The following is a 21096-nucleotide window of genomic DNA, read 5'->3' on the forward strand; positions in this document are numbered from 1 at the left end:
TTTGCGGCGACCATACTGAGGCCGCGACTAGTTCCCAGAATGCGGGAACTCCTCACAACCATGAAGGAGACTCACCAGAGACCACCAGCGAACATGTGGCGATCACGTGGCAATCATGAGGCCAGCGCAGAGTCTCCTGCACTCGCCTAAATGGGACAGGCTATTGAGAGTTGCGGCTGAGGGTGGGGGTTGTAGATGGTGAGGGTTGCAGTTGATGGTGGGGGGTGCAGCTGGGCTGGCAGTGAGGTTGCAGTTGAGGATGGGGATTGCAGCCGAGACGGCGAGGGTTGCAGCCGAGGACGAGAGCTGACGCCGTTCGTTTTTTTGTTAACCACCCCAAAAAAATCAATTATTTACAACAATAATATTTGCAATGCAAAACAACACTAACGCACCCATCACCAAATACAAAAAAACCCCACCACCAAATATTGTTATATACCAAATATAAAATAACTATTTTACAATCCGTATCAAGTCCACTGGGTCAGGGTGCCAGGCGCGTGATGTTCCTCACGCACCCTCTGGTTTGACGCAATCGGTGCGTGAGGTCGGCGTGGCTCGGCTCGGGGTCTCGGGAAGCGAGAAGCTCCCCATGCGGGGCTGGCAGCGGCAACGACGGGCTGAACCGCCTGCTGCCGCCGCCACCAAGGTTATTAAAGAGCAGAGAGGGGGAGGGGTCAAAAACACAAGCAAAAAAAAAAGGCCACGCGGCGCCTGCCGGCCTATGTGACGGAAGGAGAGGCGTGTCAGTCGGCTGATTAAAGACAACAGAGACCGGGAAGGGCAGTGAGGAGTTCAGATCAAACCGCCCCAACAGAGGGCAAAGGGCGAGGGCACCGGGGGACAACCGTCCGTTCGTCTTTCAGGGCAACCAAGGCCGCAGAAGTCAACTCATAACTACTGGATTTGTTTAATTGTGTCTCTCTTTGACGAGAGAGACCCGGGCCACCGATTTACCTGCGAGGGAAGGAGGAGAAGAGCGATCGTCCCGTGGACGGAGCGGCCGCACGGCTCGAGCGCCGGCTGGACAACAGACCGACCGTTATAGACCGTTACCGGCCGCGTTCGATGAAGAGCGCGCGCGCGCGACCCCCTCCCTCTCCCCGGGTCGCGCCGCGCGCTGTCTGCAAGCCGCTGCCGCGCCACAGTCGCCTCCCCCCCTCCTGCAGCCTCGGTCATAACGATCCCTTCCACCGCCTGCGCTAACCGTTTTAACCGACAAGGAAAGGAGCTGCTCTTATTGTCGCGGTAGATGTTTAGTACGGAGAAAGCGGCCCTGGGGGGTGGCGCTGCTGCCGCCTCCGCTGGTTCGAGACGAAGCTCGGCCTCTCCGAGCGAGCGGGGACCGGCGGCCGCGTTGAAAGCTAACTCGCATGACAGGGCGAAGAACAACTGCAGCAGCCCCAGCCCCAGCCCCAATTCAACTCCAGCATCGGAATCCGGGCGGATAGTTCACGAGGAACAGCGCCAGCACCATCCGGAAGCTGGCAAGGTTGTGGAGGGTTTGCTGAGCAAATACACCAATCTGATCCAGGGCTGGCAGAACAGGTAAGGGACGGGGTGTGCGCTTAACTTGGTTTGAAAGGGGGGGGGAGGGCATTTACCAATTTGCTGTCATTACCCGTGTGAAATAGGTAACACGACTGCATTTCTCGGTGTCTCTGGATGATTTGCCCCAGAGTACAACAACTAGTCACGGTGGCACAGCGGTAGAGTTGCAGTTGCTGCCTTAAAGCAAAATGTAGCGCCAGAGACCAGAGTTCGACCTGCCTGTATGGAGTTTGTACGTTCTCCCCGTGATCTGCGTGGGCTTTCTCCGAGATCTTCGGTTTTCTCCCACACTGCAAAGACGTACAGGTTTGTAGGTTCATTGGCTTGTTAAAATGTAAACATTGTCCAAGTTGGCGATATGCAGAGTATTGCCCTGCCGACTACAAGGTTCAGAAGGATGTGATCCGAGACTCCAGTGGTAAATTATTTTTTCCCGGGTTGATGATACAATTGGACGTATGCTGTTTCTACTGCGATTTTGTGTATATATTAAATTTCCAGCATCAATAGTTTAAAAACGAATTTAATTTACTATTAAAGGGCCCTTTCAGCCTCTTAGTGAGGTATGATCTAGACCAAGACCTACATTGAGCGTCAGAGGGTCGTTTTAATTGATTTTGTGTATAAATACCAGCAGTGATCCCTCCCTCCGGGGTGGAGGGAGGAATAATTGACTATCATACTACATTGGTCACTTAAAGACATTTTCATAAAATGATTTTCTGTACAGTCAGACTGTGATAATAAAAGACACAAAGTGCTGGAGCAACTCAGCGGTAGTATCTCCTCCGTCTTAAGGATTCCGACTCAAAATGTAATGTATTCATGAGTTCCAAACATGCTGCCTAATCCACTGAGTTACTCGAGCACTTTGTGTCTATCTTTGTAAACCAGCATCTGCAGTTCCAGTTTTATGGTATTCAGTTGATTTGTAATTTCATACAGTCGTACAGCAAGGAGATAGGCTCTTAGCCTGACTCCTCCATGCTGACTGACATGCCCATTAACGCACATCCCAATTTCCTGCATTGGCTCCATATTCCTCTGTTCTTCTCTCTATGTACCTGTCCATGCACTCTTTAAATAATTGTATCTGCCCCTATCATTTCAACTCGTAGCTTATTTCATATAGCCATCATTATCTGTGTTGCAAAACCTCCACCTCTGATCTGCTTTAAATATGCCCATTCTCACTTTAAACCTAGGGTCTATAGTTTGAGAGCCCACCACCCTTTGAAAATGCCTGATTATCTACCCTATCTGTGCTCTTAATTTTATAAATCTCTAAAAAGGTCACCATTCAAATTTCTCTTGTAAATTCATCGTCAAAAACTGGGACATGTTGGCCGGTGTTGGCAAGTTGGGCCAATGGTATCTTTATCAATGGACTGCATAATTCTATGACTCTAACTGGGTCTCTGCTCCTTCCTATACAACTGGATCCTCCACTTCCTCATGAGTGGACCTGAATCAGCATGAATCGACAACACCATCTCCTTACTGGCCACCAGTTTATGGACACCATGCTCAGGCTGCATGCTCATTCCCTTGCTGTACTCTCTCTATATACCTATGACTGTATCCATGTACGCCGACAACGTCAGTCGTCAACGATACCATTGATGCTAAACTAATAATGGGTAACAATGAAGGAGGGACATCGATAATCTGATTGTGTGGTGCCATAACATCAATCACGCTCTTGAAATAAACAAGAACAAGGAGATGACTTCTGATTTAAGCAAGGAAAGCAGGCAAATTCTGCACCCATCTTTCATTGGTGGCATGTTGAAGAGAGTCAACAGCTTTATGTTTCTAGATGTACATATCTCTGATAATATGTCCTAGGCACAACAGGTTGATACCATCAGAAAGTAATCTCACCAATGACTCTAGTTCCTCATAAATGTGAAAAAATGTGGCATTGGCTGTCTTTGGTGGGTTTGGAAATCAAGAATGAAAGAAGCTGCAGAAAGTGGTGGGCATTACTTGGTCATCATGAGCATTGACATCCCCTCTGTTGAAGAGATCTACATGAAGCGTTGCCTCAAGAAGGCAGCTATTATCATCAAAGACCCACACTATCCTGCATGCATTCTGAATTAGGGAGCACTATTTGTATTGCACATTTGGGATTGGTTATAAAGCACTTTTGATTTGAACTAGAGAGCCATTTGAGTTGCATTGGAAAATGATGTGCAGGATTTATCTTGGATTTAAACAGTACAGGTAGACCTGCAATATTGCATGTTTCCATAATGCAAATTTGATCTATCAATGATTACATAAAATAATATATTCTGTATTACATGGAATGTTTCCATCTAACACAGGGACCTCAGTGGTCCTTCCAGGTGATCCAGAGGTTCATGTGCGCTTCCTCTAACTTCATCTACAGCATCTGGTGTTCCCTTTCTGCCCTACTGTACATCAGTAAGACTACACGTAGACTTGATGACTGTTTTGACGAACACTTGCACTGCGTCCGCCAAAGCCTAACGAATCTCCCGGTTGTTAACCATTTTAACTCCACTTCCCATTCCCATTCAATACAATACAATTTATTTGTCATTTGAACCCCATTGAGGTTCAAACGAAATGTTGTTTCTGCAGTCATACACACAAGAAAGAACCAAGACACAACACAATTTACACAAACATCCATCACAGCGCATCTCCTCCTCGCTGTGATGGCAGGCAAAGACTTCTCTCCCCTGCACTTCCCATTCCCCTCCCGATGTCAGAAGTCAAAGCAAAGCCCCGGCGGGCGATGGCAATTGTCCCGCGGCCATTAACGTCGCGCCGGGTGATGCAAGGCCACGCTCCGGGTCTTGTTGTTGGAGCCCCCGGCGGGCGCTAGCAAAGTCCCACAGCCATTCCAAGCCACGCGGGGCGATGATGTAAGGCCCCGCTCCAGTACTCTTCAACCCCGCAACTCGGGCGGGTGAAGTCACCGTTGCGGAAGCCCCGAAAAGCGGTCTCCCAGCAGGGACCCGCGGGCTCCCGGTGTCACTGTCCACCAGACCTGCGGTAAGCGTCCAAATCCCTGGGGTCGGGTCGCAGCAGCGCGCCACCACCGCTCCTCCCGCTCCGAACTCGGCCAGCTCCACGATGGTGAGTAGGTCCGCAGGCTCCGCGACTGGAGCCCCAGGTCGTTCCTGCTGGAGGCTGCTCCACGGTGCTAGGCCCCAATGACAACGGAGACCCGACAGAGAAAAGGTCGGGTTCTCCGTGCAGGGGATAGATTTTAAAAGTTTCCCCCGCCCCCCCACACACATACACACAATACACAAAAAAATAAAAATAAAAACTACATTCAAACGAGACAAAAAACAACAAAAAGACAGATGGACTGCAGAGGCCTCTGCTACGCGAGTTGCGCCGCCCACCGGATACTGGATTCTGACCTCTCTGTTCTTGGCCTCCTCCATCGCCAGAGTCAAAATGGAAACCGATGGAACAGCACCTCGTATTCTGCATGGGTAGTTTGCAACCCAATGGTATGAACGTACAATTCCTCAATTTTGGATAACTACAACCCACCCACACCCACTCCTGTTCTCCTCACTCGCTTATCCCATCTGGACTTGCACTTATTTCTCCCTCCCTCCTTCCATTTGCATTCCTTCCTCAAGGCTTTGTCCTGCCCTTTCACTCTTCCAACTTCCTTTTTTTCCCCCCTCAACACCAGTCAGTCTGAAGAAGGGTCCCCATCTGAAACAGCACCTACCACGTTCTCCAAATATGCTGTTGGACCAACTGAGTTACTGCAGCACCTTGTGTCATATCTTTATTTTGTAAGCCAAAATCTGCAGTTCCTTATTTCCAAGAATGGAACTTGCTATCAAAATATGGAGGGGACAGGGGACACAATTGTTTGGCGGCCGCGCGCGCATGTAACGGATATAGCTTGGACCCAATAGCAGCACAGAATCAGGCAGGTATATTTGGTAATGAACCTTATTACAAAACTGTAGCACAGAGTAGTAACACAGGAATGGGTACACCGTACTCACACAGAGGCTCAGGATTGAGCGAGGGTTCCGAAGAGGGGCAGGTAGGAGACGTAGTCGGGGTAGCGGAAAGTACGGTAACCAGGAGATCCAACACACGATGCAAACAAACCAACGAGGGACAGACGAAAGGAGAGTCGAAGCCAGGCAGGAAGTCGAGAAGTCGCTGGAAAGTCTTGCATGAATGCTGAGAACAATCTGGCACTGTGTGAACGGTGAGGAGAGTCTATATACCGGGTTAATTGGTGATCAGAGGCAACTGAGTGCAACAGGTGAGGAGAGTTGGGCTGATGAGAGGGGAATGGCAGGCAGGCGAGGAGAAGGAGGGACCGGTGGAAAAGGGAGCTGAAGTGGATGAGAATGAGGAGAGGGCAGACTGTGACAGCGCATGCGCACACTCACACATGCGTACACTCACACATGCGTGCAAGGCTTCGGAGGCTCAATCCAGCGTTAAATGCAGCTCAACTGCCTGTCTCACCGGGTTAACTAACAGCCCTGTCTGGACTGACTGGATAACAGCGCTGCTTCTCCACGCTGGCCATATTTCCCGCAAGCCCAGGCAGGTTAACCTGGCGGGGATGTCGCCCACCTCTCAAAACATGGGGGGGACGTGTCCCCGCAGGCCCCCCCGGGTTTTCCGCCCCTGCTTATTTCTACATTTCTTTTGACAGTAACTCAGGTGAGGTTGTATTTTTTTTAATGATTTGATCCTTGAAATAAACCATAATGTTTGCAGTTTGCATAGTTCTAATTTCTAATTATAAAATATCCTAGTATGTTGGCACATTTAGAGTATATTTGCTTTTAGAGATATGAGATTTTGCAGTGGCATCTTTCCTTAAATAGCATGGATCATACTTTTTTATACTTATGTAAAAAACATTCCAGATTGTACCTCTAAGAATGAGAAGTTTGCCATATTAATTATTTTAGATGTGCAGCAGTGAGATTTTATTTTTTATTTTTTTTACATTGCTCTCTGAAACTCACCTAGCATCACCGATTGTGTCAAAATCTGCTACTTCAAAACGCCAAAATAAAATGGATTGGACCACCTTAGCATAGAATCCAGACATGCCAAAGTAATATTCAAACCAGTTGAAACTCTACAAATGGATCTAAATCGCAGTCTGGCAGTTGTAATCACAATTTCTGGGAAGGGGGTGTGTGTGTGTGGGGGAGGGAAGGGGGGGGTGGGGGAGGGGGGGAGGTGTGCGTGGGAGGGGTTATGTGTGTGAGGGAGGGGGTTGTATGCGGGGGGGTGTGGGGAATGGGGTATGTGTGTGGGGGGGGGGAGAGCTCGGAGAAAATACGGGGGGTATCACGGGGAGGGGGCTAGAGCCAGCGAGGGGGACCAGAGTGCAAAGGGCTGGAGCAGGCTCGCAGCGATTGCTGGTCGCTGGACCGCTGGTCGTTCTCCTCCGCCGAGATCAGATTCTCCGCTTTCTGTTTGGCGACATTTCCCGTGCCGGGCTGTTTCAAGTCCCTCCGAAAATTGTGTCCGGTTGGGAACCTCCGCTGGCCATCCACCGCTCCAGTAAAGACGCGATGGTGCAGGAATGGGTGGACCAATTAAAGTAAAGACCAATCCACGCGGCGCTGAAAGGTAGGACGAGGAGATCCACCTGCGCACGCGCGTTTTTTAAGATTTTTAATCCTCGTTAAAGTTTACATTAGGCCACCGATCAGAATGAAACTTGGTGCAATCGCATTGCAGGAGAACGGTGAGTAATCTGGCGAACAATTGTAGTGCTATCGCGTAACGTTTTTGCACAAATAAAATGACGGCGCAACCGGAAGGTAACTAGATCAGAGCATTAGTTATGTACAAACTAGGCCAGGGGTGGGGAACCTGCGGCATTTTGAATGAATCCAAATTTTGTAGACAAATTCTTTTATTTTTATTTAAATGTTTTTGTTCGTCTTTTATTATTTTTATTTTAATCTTAAAATGAACCTATTTAAAATACTAAAGAGTAAAAGAAGATTAAAAAACCCCAATATAATATCACTCGCACGCTAACCACACTCACACTCACAAACCACCCCCCTTGAAATTATATTAATATTATTAATTCGCTCCTTTTATCCCAGGGGCAGGGGCAGAGAGAGGGCAGGGGCAGAGGGAGCGCGGGGGCAGGGACAGGGACAGAGGCAGAGGGGGGGGGTGGGGGGGGGCAGAGGGGAGCGGGCAGAGACGGAGAGGGGGGGGAGAGAGGGAAGGGGGTAGAGTTTGAGGGGTGGGGGCAGAGGGCAGCAAGAGGGCAGAGAGCGGCAGCAACCTCCACACCATGCGCCGACACGAGGAATCTGGGCGAGGCGGCAAGCGGGTGGGTGAGCATCGGTCAAAGGACCGCAAGTTGGGCGGCCGCAGTCTTCAGCTATGATATTTGGACCTCAGTCCAGGGCCCGCCTTCATCTACGGCTGTGTCTTTTGAATAACGCGGGGGAGGAGGGAGAGGTGACGTCACTCGCAGCGCAAGGAAGACAGCACGTGTAGCAGACCCATTGTGACCTCGTCAGCTAAAGACAGTTTTTATTTCAAAGTTTTGTCAGATTTTTGAACATTTTCAGTAATAACTCGAGAAATAAAGCATGGAATGTTCAGATAAGTCTATTTAGGACACCACAGGAAAAATGTCTACCGGAATATGTAAAAATGTTACCGTTACCACGTCCTTTTTTCGAGAAGATGTGATTATACACAAACAAACACAAATACATCCACATACAACATCAGACTTTTAGTTATATACATAGAAAATTCCGTGCAGGAGGAGGCCATTCGGGCCTTTGAGCCAGCTCCGCCATTCATTGTGATCATAGAAACATAGAAAATAGTTGCAGGAGTAGGCCATTTGGCCCTTCGAGCCTGCACCGCCATTCAATATGATCTTCTTCTTTTCGCGTCTTTGAAGCTAGTTGGTTATATGACAGTTTCCCATTCCTTTACACAGTCCTTTGCGTTTTTATTGAACACTGCAAGAACCTTTGGGCTGCACTGGTTGGGTAGTAGGGGGCAGACAAGGCAGTGCTGCATTGTATGGTCCTCTTCTCCACATTCACAGGTGGTTTGGCCAGTTTCATAGCCCCATCTGGCCATGGCAGCTTTTGATCGCCCTGTTCCTGTTCTCAGGCGGTTGAGCGTCTTGATATGATCATGGCTGGATATGATCATGGCTGATCATCCAACTCAGTATCCTGTACATGCCTTCTCTCCATACCCCCTGATCCCTTTAACCACAAGGGCCACATCTAACTCCCTCTTAAATATAGCCAATGAACTAGCCTCAACTACCTTCTGTGGCAGAGAGTTCCAGAGATTCACCACTCTGTGTGAAAAATGTTTTTCTCATCTCAGTCCTAAAGGATTTCCCCTTTATCCTTAAACTGTGACCCCTTGTCCTGGACTTCCCCAACATCGGGAACAATCCAACCTGTCCAACCCCTTAAGAATTTTGTAAGTTTCTATAAGATCCCCCTTCAATCTTCTAAATTCTAGCGAGTACAAACCGAGTCTATCCAGTCTTTCTTCATATGAAAGTCCTGACATCCCAGGAATCAGTCTGGTGAACCTTCTCTGTACTCCCTCTATGGCAAGAATGTCTTTCCTCAGATTTGGAGACCAAAACTGTACACAATACTCCAGGTGTGGTCTCACCAATACCCTGTACAACTGCAGTAGAACCTCCCTGCTCCTATACTCAAATCCTTTTGCTGTGGATGCTAACATACCATTCGCTTTCTTCACTGCCTGCTGCACCTGCATGCCTACTTTCTATGACTGGTGTACCATGACACCCAGGTCTCGTTGCACCTCCCCTTTTCCTAATCGGCCACCATTTAGATAATAGTCTACTTTCCTGTTTTTGCCACCAAAGTGGATAACGTCACATTTATCCACATTATACTGCATCTGACATGCATTTGCCCACTCACCCAGCCTATCCAAGTCACCTTGCAGCCTCCTAGCATCCTCCTCACAGCTAACACTGCCCCCCAGCTTCGTGTCATCCACAAACTTGGAGATGTTGCATTCAATTCCCTCGTCCAAATCATTAATATATATTGTAAATAGCTGGGGTCTCAGCACTGAGCCTTGCGGTACCCCACTAGTCACTCCCTGCCATTCTGAAAAGGACCCGTTTACTCCTACTCTTTGCTTCCTGTTTGATAGACAGTTCTTTATCCACATCAATACTGAACCCCCAATGCCGTGTGCTTTAAGTTTGTATACTGATCACTTATGTGGGACCTTGTCGAAAGCCTTCTGAAAGTCGTGGCATGGCTGATTGTCCCCAATCAGTACCCCGTGCCTGCCTTCTCCCCATATCCCTTGATTCCACTAGCCCCTAGAGCTCTATCTAACTCTCTCTTAAATCCATCCAGTGATTTGGCCTAAACTGCCCTCTGTGGCAGGGAATTCCACAAATTCACAAATCTCTATGTGAATTGGCGGAAGTGGCGGCGCTGCTTTGCAGCTGCGGCTTGCCTGCAGTCCGTTTGTTTTTTCTTTTTTTTTTGTTTTCTTTTGTCCCGTTGTCACAGTTTATTTCGGTTTATTGGGGGAAACATGATTTTTGACTCTTCCTTCGGGGGGGATGCGTAATTTCTTGCCGTATCCTCCGTCTCCGTCTGCGCTGAGGCCTATCGCGGAGCTGGCGGCCTCTAACTGGGACCGACCTCGAGGCTCCCGAGTCAGAGCCAGGACATACCAGCGCGATGCTGACCGACATCGGGGCTGCGGTGGCGTTGTGGAGGCTCGGCCGTGGGCCAGTAGACGACATTGTCGGGAGCTCGCAGGTCACAGGTTGGTGACCTGTTTTTCCAGAGCTCACGCAATAACAGCTTCGACCGCCCCGGGCTGCGGAGTTTGAACCAGCCCGTTCACGGAGCTCGGATTCAGCCGTGGGACTTGCTTACCATCACCCGGCGGGGTCACAAAATCGGAGGCCTGGATCGCCTCATTGCAGAGGGAGAGCAAGGAGGGAAGAGACAAGGACTTTGGGACGTTTTGCCTTCCATCACAGTGAGGAGGTGCCTGGTGGACTCACGGTGGTGGATGTTAAACTGTTGAGTGTGTGTTTTGTTATTTTATGTTATGACTGCAGGCTAAACCATTTTGTTGCACTGAAAAGTGCAATGACAATAAAATTGAATCTGAATCTTGAATCTGAAAAAGTTTTTTCTCACCTCAGTCTTAAATGGCCTCCCCTTTATTCTAAGACTGTGGCCCTTGGTTCTATCTGGCCATATCCATATAGATATGGATAGATACATATTTGAGCAAAACTAGTCGAGTATCAAGTACTTAATTGTCCCATAGATGTTCAGAAAAATGTCAGACCTCGTGATAGAACAAGGGGGGATCTTACAGAAACTTACAAAATTCTTAAGGGGTTGGACAGGCTAGATGCAGGAAGATTATGCCCGATGTTGGGGAAGTCCAGAACAAGGGGTCATAGTTTATGGATAAGAGGGAAGTCTTTTAGGACCGAGGTGAGAAAATCATTTTTTACACAGAGAGTGGTGAATCTGTGGAATTCTCTGCCACAGAAGGTAGTTGAGGCCAGTTCATTGGCTAGATTTAAGAGGGAGTTAGATGTGGCCCTTGTGGCTAAAGGGATCAGGGGGTATGGAGAGAAGGCAGGTATGGGATATTGATTTGGATGATCAGCCATGATCAAATTGAATGGCGGTGCAGGCTCGAAGGGCCGAATGGCCTACTCCTGCACCTATTTTCTTTGTTTCTAACAATGATTTTGGAATTGGTAATCATATTGAGTTTGGTGTAGCAGCTAAGAATTTGTGGATCAAGACCGACAGGTAATAAGTTGGAGACGAACGCCAAGTCGCCTGCAAATGACAGGTGTAAATAAAGTTGAATAATCTTGGTTTTCTTTTGAAGTCATCTAGTATGCCATTCGAATTGACTTTAAAAAGTATTCCAGACTGATCTTTTATCAATGCAAAAATATGAACAACAAAAGATTGCAGAGACTGGTTTTAGGATGCGGCTATCGATTCAATTGAGATCTTGTTTGTACATGATAGTTGCATTTATTCCATCAGGAAAGTCTCTGAAACTGAAGAGAATGTTACAAACTATTTGTTTTCGATGAGATCTTGTAAACAATAATAATAAGATTAAACGAGAACTTACCAGTTTGAAGTTTGATCTTTATTTTATGAGGAGTTACGATGAGGGACTACGTGAAGAAGAAGACCCCGTCCAGGCGCACAAGGAGTCAATCTTCAAAGCAGCGGTGTGAAATCACAGATAATAATTATCGAAGCATAATAGTAATATAAGAACCAGAACTTCCAGAGCTGACCTTTATGAGGGTGGGAGCGGAGGGCACGTAGTCCATCATCGTAACTCCTCATAAAATAAAGATCAAACTTCAAACTGGTAAGTTCTCGTTTAATCTTACTATTTTGCTTCGGAGTCACGTGAGTGACTACTTGAAGATTTCAAAGCTCTGATTTCATGCCGTAGATTCAAATCCACGCATCTCAATGCATTTGATTGACTCTGAATAAGTAAAGCAATCAACAATGCATAACCATAACAGAGATGCAATCAGTTAATGGTTTATTTATTATAACAGCATTTTTACTCCTCTATCCCAGAGGGGAACTTAACACTGAATCCAAAAAAGCACCACCAAATACCCCAGGTTCTGCAATCTCCTTATGGTAATACTTTTGAAACATCCGTTCACTTGCCCATCCTGCGGCCACGAGGATATGGTCTATTGGAACGTCCAAATACTTGGCCGCTGATGTTGATGCCACCCTGGTGGAATGAGATTTAAATTTGTCAGTATCAATCCTTGCATCAACCAGCACCAGCTTCAGCCACCTTGAGATAGTCTGCATCGACACTTTCTTATGTGTTTTTTTTTATGGCTGATAAAGAATGCTGATTCTGCACCTCTTAAGGTTCTGGTGGCTTCAATGTAACATCGTAAATGTGACACTACACATAGTCTTGGGTCCGTAGGATATGCTGAAAAAAACAACCTATATCCCATGACTCCAGGTCTGCTCTGTTTGAGTAAATCATAGACATAGAATGTAATGGCCTCTGCTGCTATTACCATCCTACCTATTCGTAGTTTCTGCAATGTCTGTACTCTCTGTGCTGAAACTAGTGCCATGAGCATAACTACTTTCACGGTAACTTTGGCCAAAGACAGCTGAAATAGGAGTCCATTGACCAAGGAGCATCAGCACATCCCTCACATTCCAGATTTCTGTATACCTGGGTCTAGGAGGCTTGGAATTGAAAATTCCCTTCATAAACCTACAAACCAAACAATGTGATCCTACAAGATATTGTTCTGATTCCCTCCATAAATATGCAGCGAGGGCACTCCTTGCAGTATTGATCACACTATAACTTAACTTAAAATCAAAATAGATAGTCGACAGAAACTCTAACACATCTGGGATATTTGCAGTGTGGTATGAAATATTCTGCCTTGAGCAAAACACCTCCCATTTTCTTATGTAAGAAATGTACTGCTTTTGGGTACTATCCCTCCAGGCTGCTGCAATGACATCCACAGTACAATCTGATGGTCCTCTTCCGAGATATGGTCTCCTTTACAATCTGTAAATCAACAAACCAATACGATCATGTAAAGGATGCAAATCACCTGTTACAGGGTGCACAAGTAGGTTTTCTTGTTTAGGAATAATCATAAGAGGCTTTGTGATCATTTTTAACACCAGTGGGTACCATGGTTGTGTAGGCCAGTCTGGTACCACCAATATTCCTGAAGCGGAGTCCTGTTTGATCTTTTGTAGACCTACTAATGAGACAAAATGGAGGAAATGCATACAAAAACATTCCACCCCAATGTAGTGAGAATGCATCCATCGCTACAGCACCAGGATCTGGTTCCCATGAAACATATTTAGGTAATTGGTGGTTAAGTCCAGATGCAAACAAGTCAATTTCTGGCACCACAAATTGTGCAACAATTTTATTAAACTTGTCACGATTCAACATCCATTCTGTATTGTCATTAAATTTACGTGACCTGGTGTCTGCTATTATGTTGAATCTACCTGGTAGGTAGATTGCCGAAAGCCAAATGTTTCTGCTAATACAGCAGTTCCAGATAACGTTTGTCAATCTATCACAGGATTCTGACTTGATTCCACCCATGTGATTAACATATGCTACTGCCGTAGTGTTGTCAATCTGTACCTGCACATGCAAGTTTTGCACATTAGAGCAATAAGCTTTAAGCCCATAAAATGTACCTAAAAGCTCTAGGTAATTGATCCCATGTGCTTGGAACAAAGGTACTTCTTCCACATTCCATCTACCTCCACAGCTGGAAATAGTATCAGTAGCGCCCCAACCTAAAGCACTTACATCAGTCTGCAGAATAATGGTAGGTGTTTCAACCAGAATTTCCCTGGAAGCATTTGAGACGCTCCTGATCCACCATTGTATTTCAGTAATAGCTGTAACTGGTAATTCCATGGGCCTGTCAAAATGCCCTGAATGTCTCCTCAATGCTTGTACCTTTGCTTGCTGCAATTGCTGATAATGCAGTGGACCAAACTGCAAAGCTGAAAATGAAGCGATTAGTTTGCCAAGCAAACGTGCCACCTGCCTAATTGATGGTTGATGCTGTGTAATGAGCTTGATAGAACCCTCTTTGATACAACTGCAGCCCTTTATCTTTGGGTAGCATCACTATCATGTGTTCTAAATTAATAGTGAACCCCAAGTAATCAATTACTGTGCTTGGTGACAATTTGGATTTATATGGATGTATAATAAATCCCAGCCTCTCGAATGTGAGCTTGACTATTGACACCGATGTTTCTGTTGTAGCCCGAGTGTCCACCACAATCAAAATATCCTCCAAATAGGCCATCACCAAATGGCCCTGAGCTCTTAGCAGTGTAAGACTGGTTTTAACAATTTGGTAAATAGTCTAGGGGCTGAGGTTAAACCATTAGGCAATGCTTTAGACTGCCATAATTGACTCATCCAATTAAACTTTAAGTATCTCCGATCATTACCATGCACAGCCACAGAGTAATATGCATCTTGCAGATCTATGCTGGCCATATAGCATTTTCTTGAAATCGACTGTATAGCATTGGCAAATGTCTGCATTTTAAAATGTTTAAACTGTACAAAGGGGTTAAGACTTGTCCGATCGAGAATAATTTTACAGCCACCATCCTTTTTTTTGCTCTAGGAAAAATACTTGACACAAATTGGTGGTGTTGGTGAACTGACTTCTCAATGGCCCCTTTTCCCGACAATATTTTAAGTTCTGCCTGAATCTCCATATTCTCTTCTTTTGAGAAAATACGTGTCCGACTTGAAACATGTTGAATAGGAGGATCCAAATATGGGTAGAATTCAATTCTGATCCCCATAATACTGCACGGTATAAATGCATCAGTTGTTATTTTTTGCTATTCTTTTAGGAAGAATTGTAACCTTCCCCCAATTGGTAAATGTGAAACACTTAATATGTCTCTTCCAGGACCAGACCCACCTACCTCAGGGTTTGCTGGTGACAAATGTTGTCCTCTGCTCTTAGTGGGAACACTGTGACCCCCACGTGCCCCAGGAGCAGTGCGCCAATAACGCGTATATGGGAACGACCGACTTGTTCCTTCACCGGCCCCAGTCATCGCCCTTCGGTATGGAAATTACCTTCGAACAGATCTGCCAAGCACCGGTGGTTTTATCATCCCCACGGTTTTTGCTTCCTCATTCAGGTCTTTCACCCTTTTGACTAGATTTTCTCCAAAAAGCAGATTAGGCAATTGAATATTAGTTGGTTTACAGAGCCCCGCAAACTTAGGATGCATGTTAGGCCTTATAGCACTTTAACGAATATTTCAAAGTGCGCATTACACATGCGTGCTAAGGCATCCTGTTGTGACACAGTCACGTGTCTTCATCCAGGCCTTTGGCAAAAGCCGTAATGCTTGACCCCAGCAATTTCAACACCCGCTGTAATTTCATTTCTTGTGCGCGTACTGCCATTGCCAAATAGCCCCATATTACATTATTTACTGCTGGGACTGCTAGCAGTGCGCAATTCTGCGGGGTTTCATATTTTTTGACAGTCTCGTCCATAGTCAGTTCCTGGAGCTGATGGGAGAGCAAGTAATTTATTGTCATTGCTATTTCTTCACCCAAAGGTTCCCCTTTCAGTCTGGGGACGGAAAACCTTTGGGCCAGACCTGGTATTCTGGGCTCTGTTATTGGGCTTTGGTCCTCATATGATTGATTATCTGAATCTTGCTGCCCCGGAATATATTCCTCATAGTGGGGGAAATCTGGTATCCCCGCTTCAGGTGTTTCCAACGCTGGCTCTCCCGCAGGCCTACACACAGTAAACCCTTTTGCAGGTGCTCCCCTTGCGGGCTCTCCCATAGGCCCACGCATAGGCAGCCCTTTTTTAGGTGCTGCTAACGCTGGCTCTCGTGTAGGCCAACGCATAAATTGTCTTTTCCCAGACACTGCTTGTGCTTGCTCTCCTGTAGGCCAACCCATAAACTGTCTTTCTTGAGACATGGCTGGCGCTGGCTCTCCTGTAGGCCAACGCTGAGCCGGACCTTTTCCAGGCGCTCCCTGCGCTGGCTCTCCTGTAGGCCTGGAGTGGATCCTGATAAATCATTTTCCCCATGAGGAATTCTAGGTTAGCGACCCGAGTAGACATAATGTCTTCTTGAGGCGGGGTAAACTCCGGGTCTGACTCTTCAGAGTCTACTGGCCGAACAGATTTTCTCTTGGCCTTGCACCCTAATGGCGGTGCAACGGTACTTTTAGTTGCCGTTTTTCAGTCGCTGGCTTTGCTGCCACCGACTCCTTAATCGGGTGCCCGCTACTCTCAGACTCGCAGTCCTCTTCAGTTTTACCTGCGGTACGCCTCCCCTTGCCTTTTCGCACTTTCTCCATTCTGGACTTGTCTGGCACACAGCACAAAGTCTCCTGGAAGAAAGCGACCTGAAAGCGAAAGTGAAACCACTTACCTTCAGGCTTTTTGCACTCACCGCTTGGAGGGGCTCTGCTCCTCTACAACCGGTCGCTGCCGCTATGTGTCTGACGATATGATGCGTGTGCGCCTGGACGGGGTCTTCTTCGTGTAGTCACTCACGTGACTCCGAAGTAAAATCTTACTAAGAGTGATCAATGTCTTTGAAGGGTTGACAAATGTTTCATTTCACCATTTCTCTGCATTTTCTTGCAGGAAGATCTATGCTCGGGGGATAGGCTTGGATAGTTTTGAACCTTTGAGCTAAACTCACAACTACTTCCCAACTAGATTCAACAAAGGTATATGGCACTAGTTGTTGTAGTTTGTTGTATCAACTTCCTGAACAACAAACCACAATCAGTGACGATAGGGGACAAATCATCCTCTATAATAATCCTCAACACAGGTGCTCTTTCGATTCTCAGCCCCCTTCTTTACTTCTTGTACACCCATGACTGTGCAGCCATGTACAAATCTAACTCAATTTACAAATTTGTAGACGACACCACCATTGTGGTAAACGCCTTTCTCACCAGGGACTAACTGTACAGAACGTTTTTCCTTCTATTATTTATTATGTAAAATAATATGTGTGTTATGATTGTGTTTATAATTTGTTTGGTTGTTTTGTTGTTCCGCGAGCATTGCCACTTTCATTTCACTGCACATCTCGTATGTGTATGTGACAAATAAACTTGACTTGACTTGACTTGACTTGACTTGACTTGTGGGCCGGATATCAAATGATGATGAGGCGGAGTACATGAAAGAGACTGAGAACCTTATGTCCTGGTGTCGAGGCAACCTTTCTCTCAATATCAGCAAGACAAAGATGATGGTGATCGACTTCAGGAAGTGAAGCGGTACACATACCCCAGTTTGCATTGACGGCACCGAAGTAGAGATGAAATTCCTAGGAGAAAATATCACCAACAACTTGTCCTGGACCACTCGTATTGAAGCAATGACCAAGAAAGCTCACCAACGCCTCTACCTTCTCAGAAGGCTTCAGAAGTTCGGCATGCCCCAACAACCTACAACTTTTACAGATGCGCTATAGAAAGCATTTTATCAGGATAGGGTACAGCTCCATCGACGAATGCAAAAATTTGCAGCGATTGTGGACACTGAAGAGACCATCACACAAACCAACATCCCTTCCATTGAAGGGTTTCGGCCCGAAACGTTGCCTATTTCCTTCGCTCCATAGATGCTGCTGCACCCGCTGAGTTTCTCCAGCATTTTTGTGTACCTCCCTTCCATTGACTCCATTTACAGGTCCTCACAAGTTATAGAAGTAGAATTAAGCCATTTGGCCCATCAAGTCTATTCTGCCATACTATCACAGCTGATCTCTGCTTCCTAATCCCATTTTCCTGCCTTCTCCCCATAACCCTTGAAACCCGTTCTAATCAATTTGCTCACAGTACTGTAATTGCAGCCTGACCTGCGCCTTTTTGGAGCCTCACCTCTTGCTGCCTCGGCAAGGCCAGCAGCATAATCAAGGACGAGTCGCACCCTGGCGACTTCCTCTTCCCCCCTCTCCCATCGGGCTAACGGTCCAGAAATGTAAAAACGCACACCTCCAGTGTAGTAACAGATTTTATATAGTCTCAAGGTTTCTTTCTTCGATAGTCACTTTAATGTGCTGATCAGCTGGCACTTGTCCTTACTGACATCTTCAACACCTCGCTGAACCAGGCTGTCGTCCCATCGAGTTTCAAGACTGCCACCATCATACCAGTGCCAAAAAAATCTGCAATAACATGTCTCAATGATTACCGCCCTATAGCACTCACTCCCATAATGATGAAGTGCTTCGAGAGGCTGGTCAGGGACCAAATTACCTCCAGACCTCCCTCCACACTTGACCCGTCCCAGTTTGCTTACAGGCCAAACTGCTCCACAGAGGACGCTATATCCTCTACTCCATCTGAGCCTGGAACATCTAGAGGAGAAGAACACACATGTGCGAATGCTGTTCGTGGACTTTAGTTCAGCGTTCAATACAATCATCCCTCAGCACTTGGTAAGCAAACTGGTTACTGGACTTCCTCACTGACAGACCCCAGTCAGTGCGGGTTGGAAACAACACCTCCAACATCATCTCTCTGAGCACTGGTTCCCCTCAGGGCTGTTTACCCTGAGTTCACTGCTGTTTACCCTGAGTTCACTGCTGTTTACCCTGAGTTCACTGCTGTTTACCCTGATGACCCACGACTGTCGTGCCAGGTTTAGTACAAACCACATCATGAAGTACGCAGATGACACAACAGTGGTGGGCCTTATCTGGGACGACAATGAACTGGCTTACAGGGAGGAGGTGAAACAACTGGTGGACTGGTGCAACACGAACAATCTGATGCTGAATGTTGACAAAACAAAGGAGGTCATCGTTGACTTCAGGAAAAACCGGCACAGTCACACACCACTTCACATTAATTACATTGATGTGGAGGTGGTCAGTAGCACTAAGTTCCTGGGGATGCAGATCACGAACAGTCTGACCTGGTCACAAAACATCATATCATTAGTTAAGAGAGCGCAGCAGCGTTTGCATTTTCTGCGCCGGATGAGAAAAGCTCACCTCCCCCATCCTGTCCTCACCACTTTCTACAGGGGCACCATAGAGAGTATTTTGACCAGCTGCATCTCTGTCTGGTTTGGGGACTGTAAAGCCTCTGACTGGAAGTCCGTGCAGAGAGTGGTGAGGACGGCTGAAAAAATCATCGGGACTTCTCTTCCTTCAATCGGGGACATTGCGTGCAAACGTTGCTTGTCTAAGGCCAACAGTATTATAAAGGACCCCACACATCTCCATCATGGACTGTTCACTCTGCTGCCCTCGGGCAATAGGTATCGTAGTATGAGGAGTAGAACAGCCAGGTTTTGCAACAGCTTCTTCCCCGGAGCCATCAGACTCTTGAATTCCATGTAATGTGCCACCACTATTATCTATTTTATCTTTTTATCCATTTTATCTTTTTATCTATTTTATCCTTTTGTTATTTTATGTTGCACGGGGAGCCAGATGCAACGAAATTTGTTCAGACATGTATTTATTGGTGTATTTCTGAATGACCATAAAGTCTTTGATTGATTGATTCATTGATGACAGAGGATCAGAAGGTAATTAATACGCACACACGGGCTCTCCACGAGACATTCAATGCCATTGAAAGATAAATCTTCCAAAAACAGTCTCTTGATTAATAGTTTATTTATTGTAGAAGTACAAACAGTAAGATAATCCATACTAGTTTCTTCTTGTATAAGTACATTTCAATCATACTCGTGGTCCTGCTCATGCATGGTCAAAAACTGACTCTTCCACGTTCTTCTTAGAACTAAACTAAACGTTTTGGGAGTCTGCCCGAGAATCCCAGTCGCAAACACGCCTCAGACTACGTATAAATCCGACCCATATGATTACAGGCAGATAAAATTTAAAGGTAACTGGTTATAGTTATAACATACTGAACGGCTACTACATCTAGATTCAGGGACAGTTTTTTCCCCAGCTGTTATCAGGCAACTGAACCATCCAACTGCAACTAGAGAGCAGTCCTGAGCTACTACTACCACCTCATTGGTGACCCTCAGACTACCTTTGATTTGACTTTACTGACTTTACCTTGCACTAAACGCTATTCCCATATCATGCATCTATCTATACACTGTGAATGGCTCGATTGTAATCATGCATTGTCTTTCCTCTGACTAGTTAGCACGCAACAAAAGCTTTTCACTATACCTTGGTACACATGATAATGATCTGAACTGAACGGAACTAAATCATGAATAATTATATATCCACCAGTCCTTTGATATGACTGTTTTCACCCACAGTCATAATGAAGCTTATAAGTTTTATGCTTGTCTTCAAAAGTTTTGGTATTTTTTATTTCAGCCGCTTTAGAAGATGCTGAAACAGTTCAGTATTTTGCTTAAAATGACATCAGAACACTTGCCAGTTTTAGGTGAATGCCTGTGCATTCTGTACCTATTCCATTAAATGCTTTTTGTTTTTGTCCATCGCTGTTGAGTGCTTCAACTTTCTGATAATCAATATTTTACTTTCTGCTGGAGAACTGTCATACACTAATTGTCTAAAAGTAAGAAGACAAATGTTTGATATCTTCACTAGTTACCCTGTTGAATGTAGTTCCATTGTTCAAAGTTGATGCTATTCAGGACAAACTCGCTTAATTGGAACCCCACCCACCCTAAGCTTGAACATTCTCCACTGCCATGTCTGCAATGTATACCATACAAAATGCAATGCATCCGCTCACTATATCCACTTCTTCAGTACTTCTCACAGCTGTAATTTTTACAGGATGGCATGACATGAGAACGCCCGATCTACAAATTCCCCTCCCAAGTTGCGCAATATTCAGACTTAAACATTATTATTCCTCCTTCATTAGTTCTAAATCTTTGAACATCCAAGCCTGTTGCCCCATGAGAATATCTCCACCAGTTGCACAGCA

The 21096-nt window shown here is 46.0% G+C and overlaps 1 protein-coding gene across 1 annotated transcript in view; it reads left to right on the forward strand.

Annotated features, from left to right (window-relative positions):
* Nucleotides 1-516: 516 nt before the first annotated feature.
* LOC129708996 (oxysterol-binding protein-related protein 10-like) overlaps nt 517-21096 on the forward strand; it is a 161227-nt gene continuing 140647 nt past the window's right edge. Inside the window, exon 1 of the mRNA XM_055655128.1 lies at nt 517-1551. Within this exon, the coding sequence (XP_055511103.1) occupies nt 1256-1551 (296 nt within the window). The 5' untranslated portion in view covers nt 517-1255. The remainder of the gene's footprint in view (nt 1552-21096) is intronic.

Source organism: Leucoraja erinacea, chromosome 2, assembly GCF_028641065.1.
Source record: "Leucoraja erinacea ecotype New England chromosome 2, Leri_hhj_1, whole genome shotgun sequence".
NCBI classification, from domain to species: Eukaryota; Metazoa; Chordata; class Chondrichthyes; order Rajiformes; family Rajidae; genus Leucoraja; species Leucoraja erinaceus.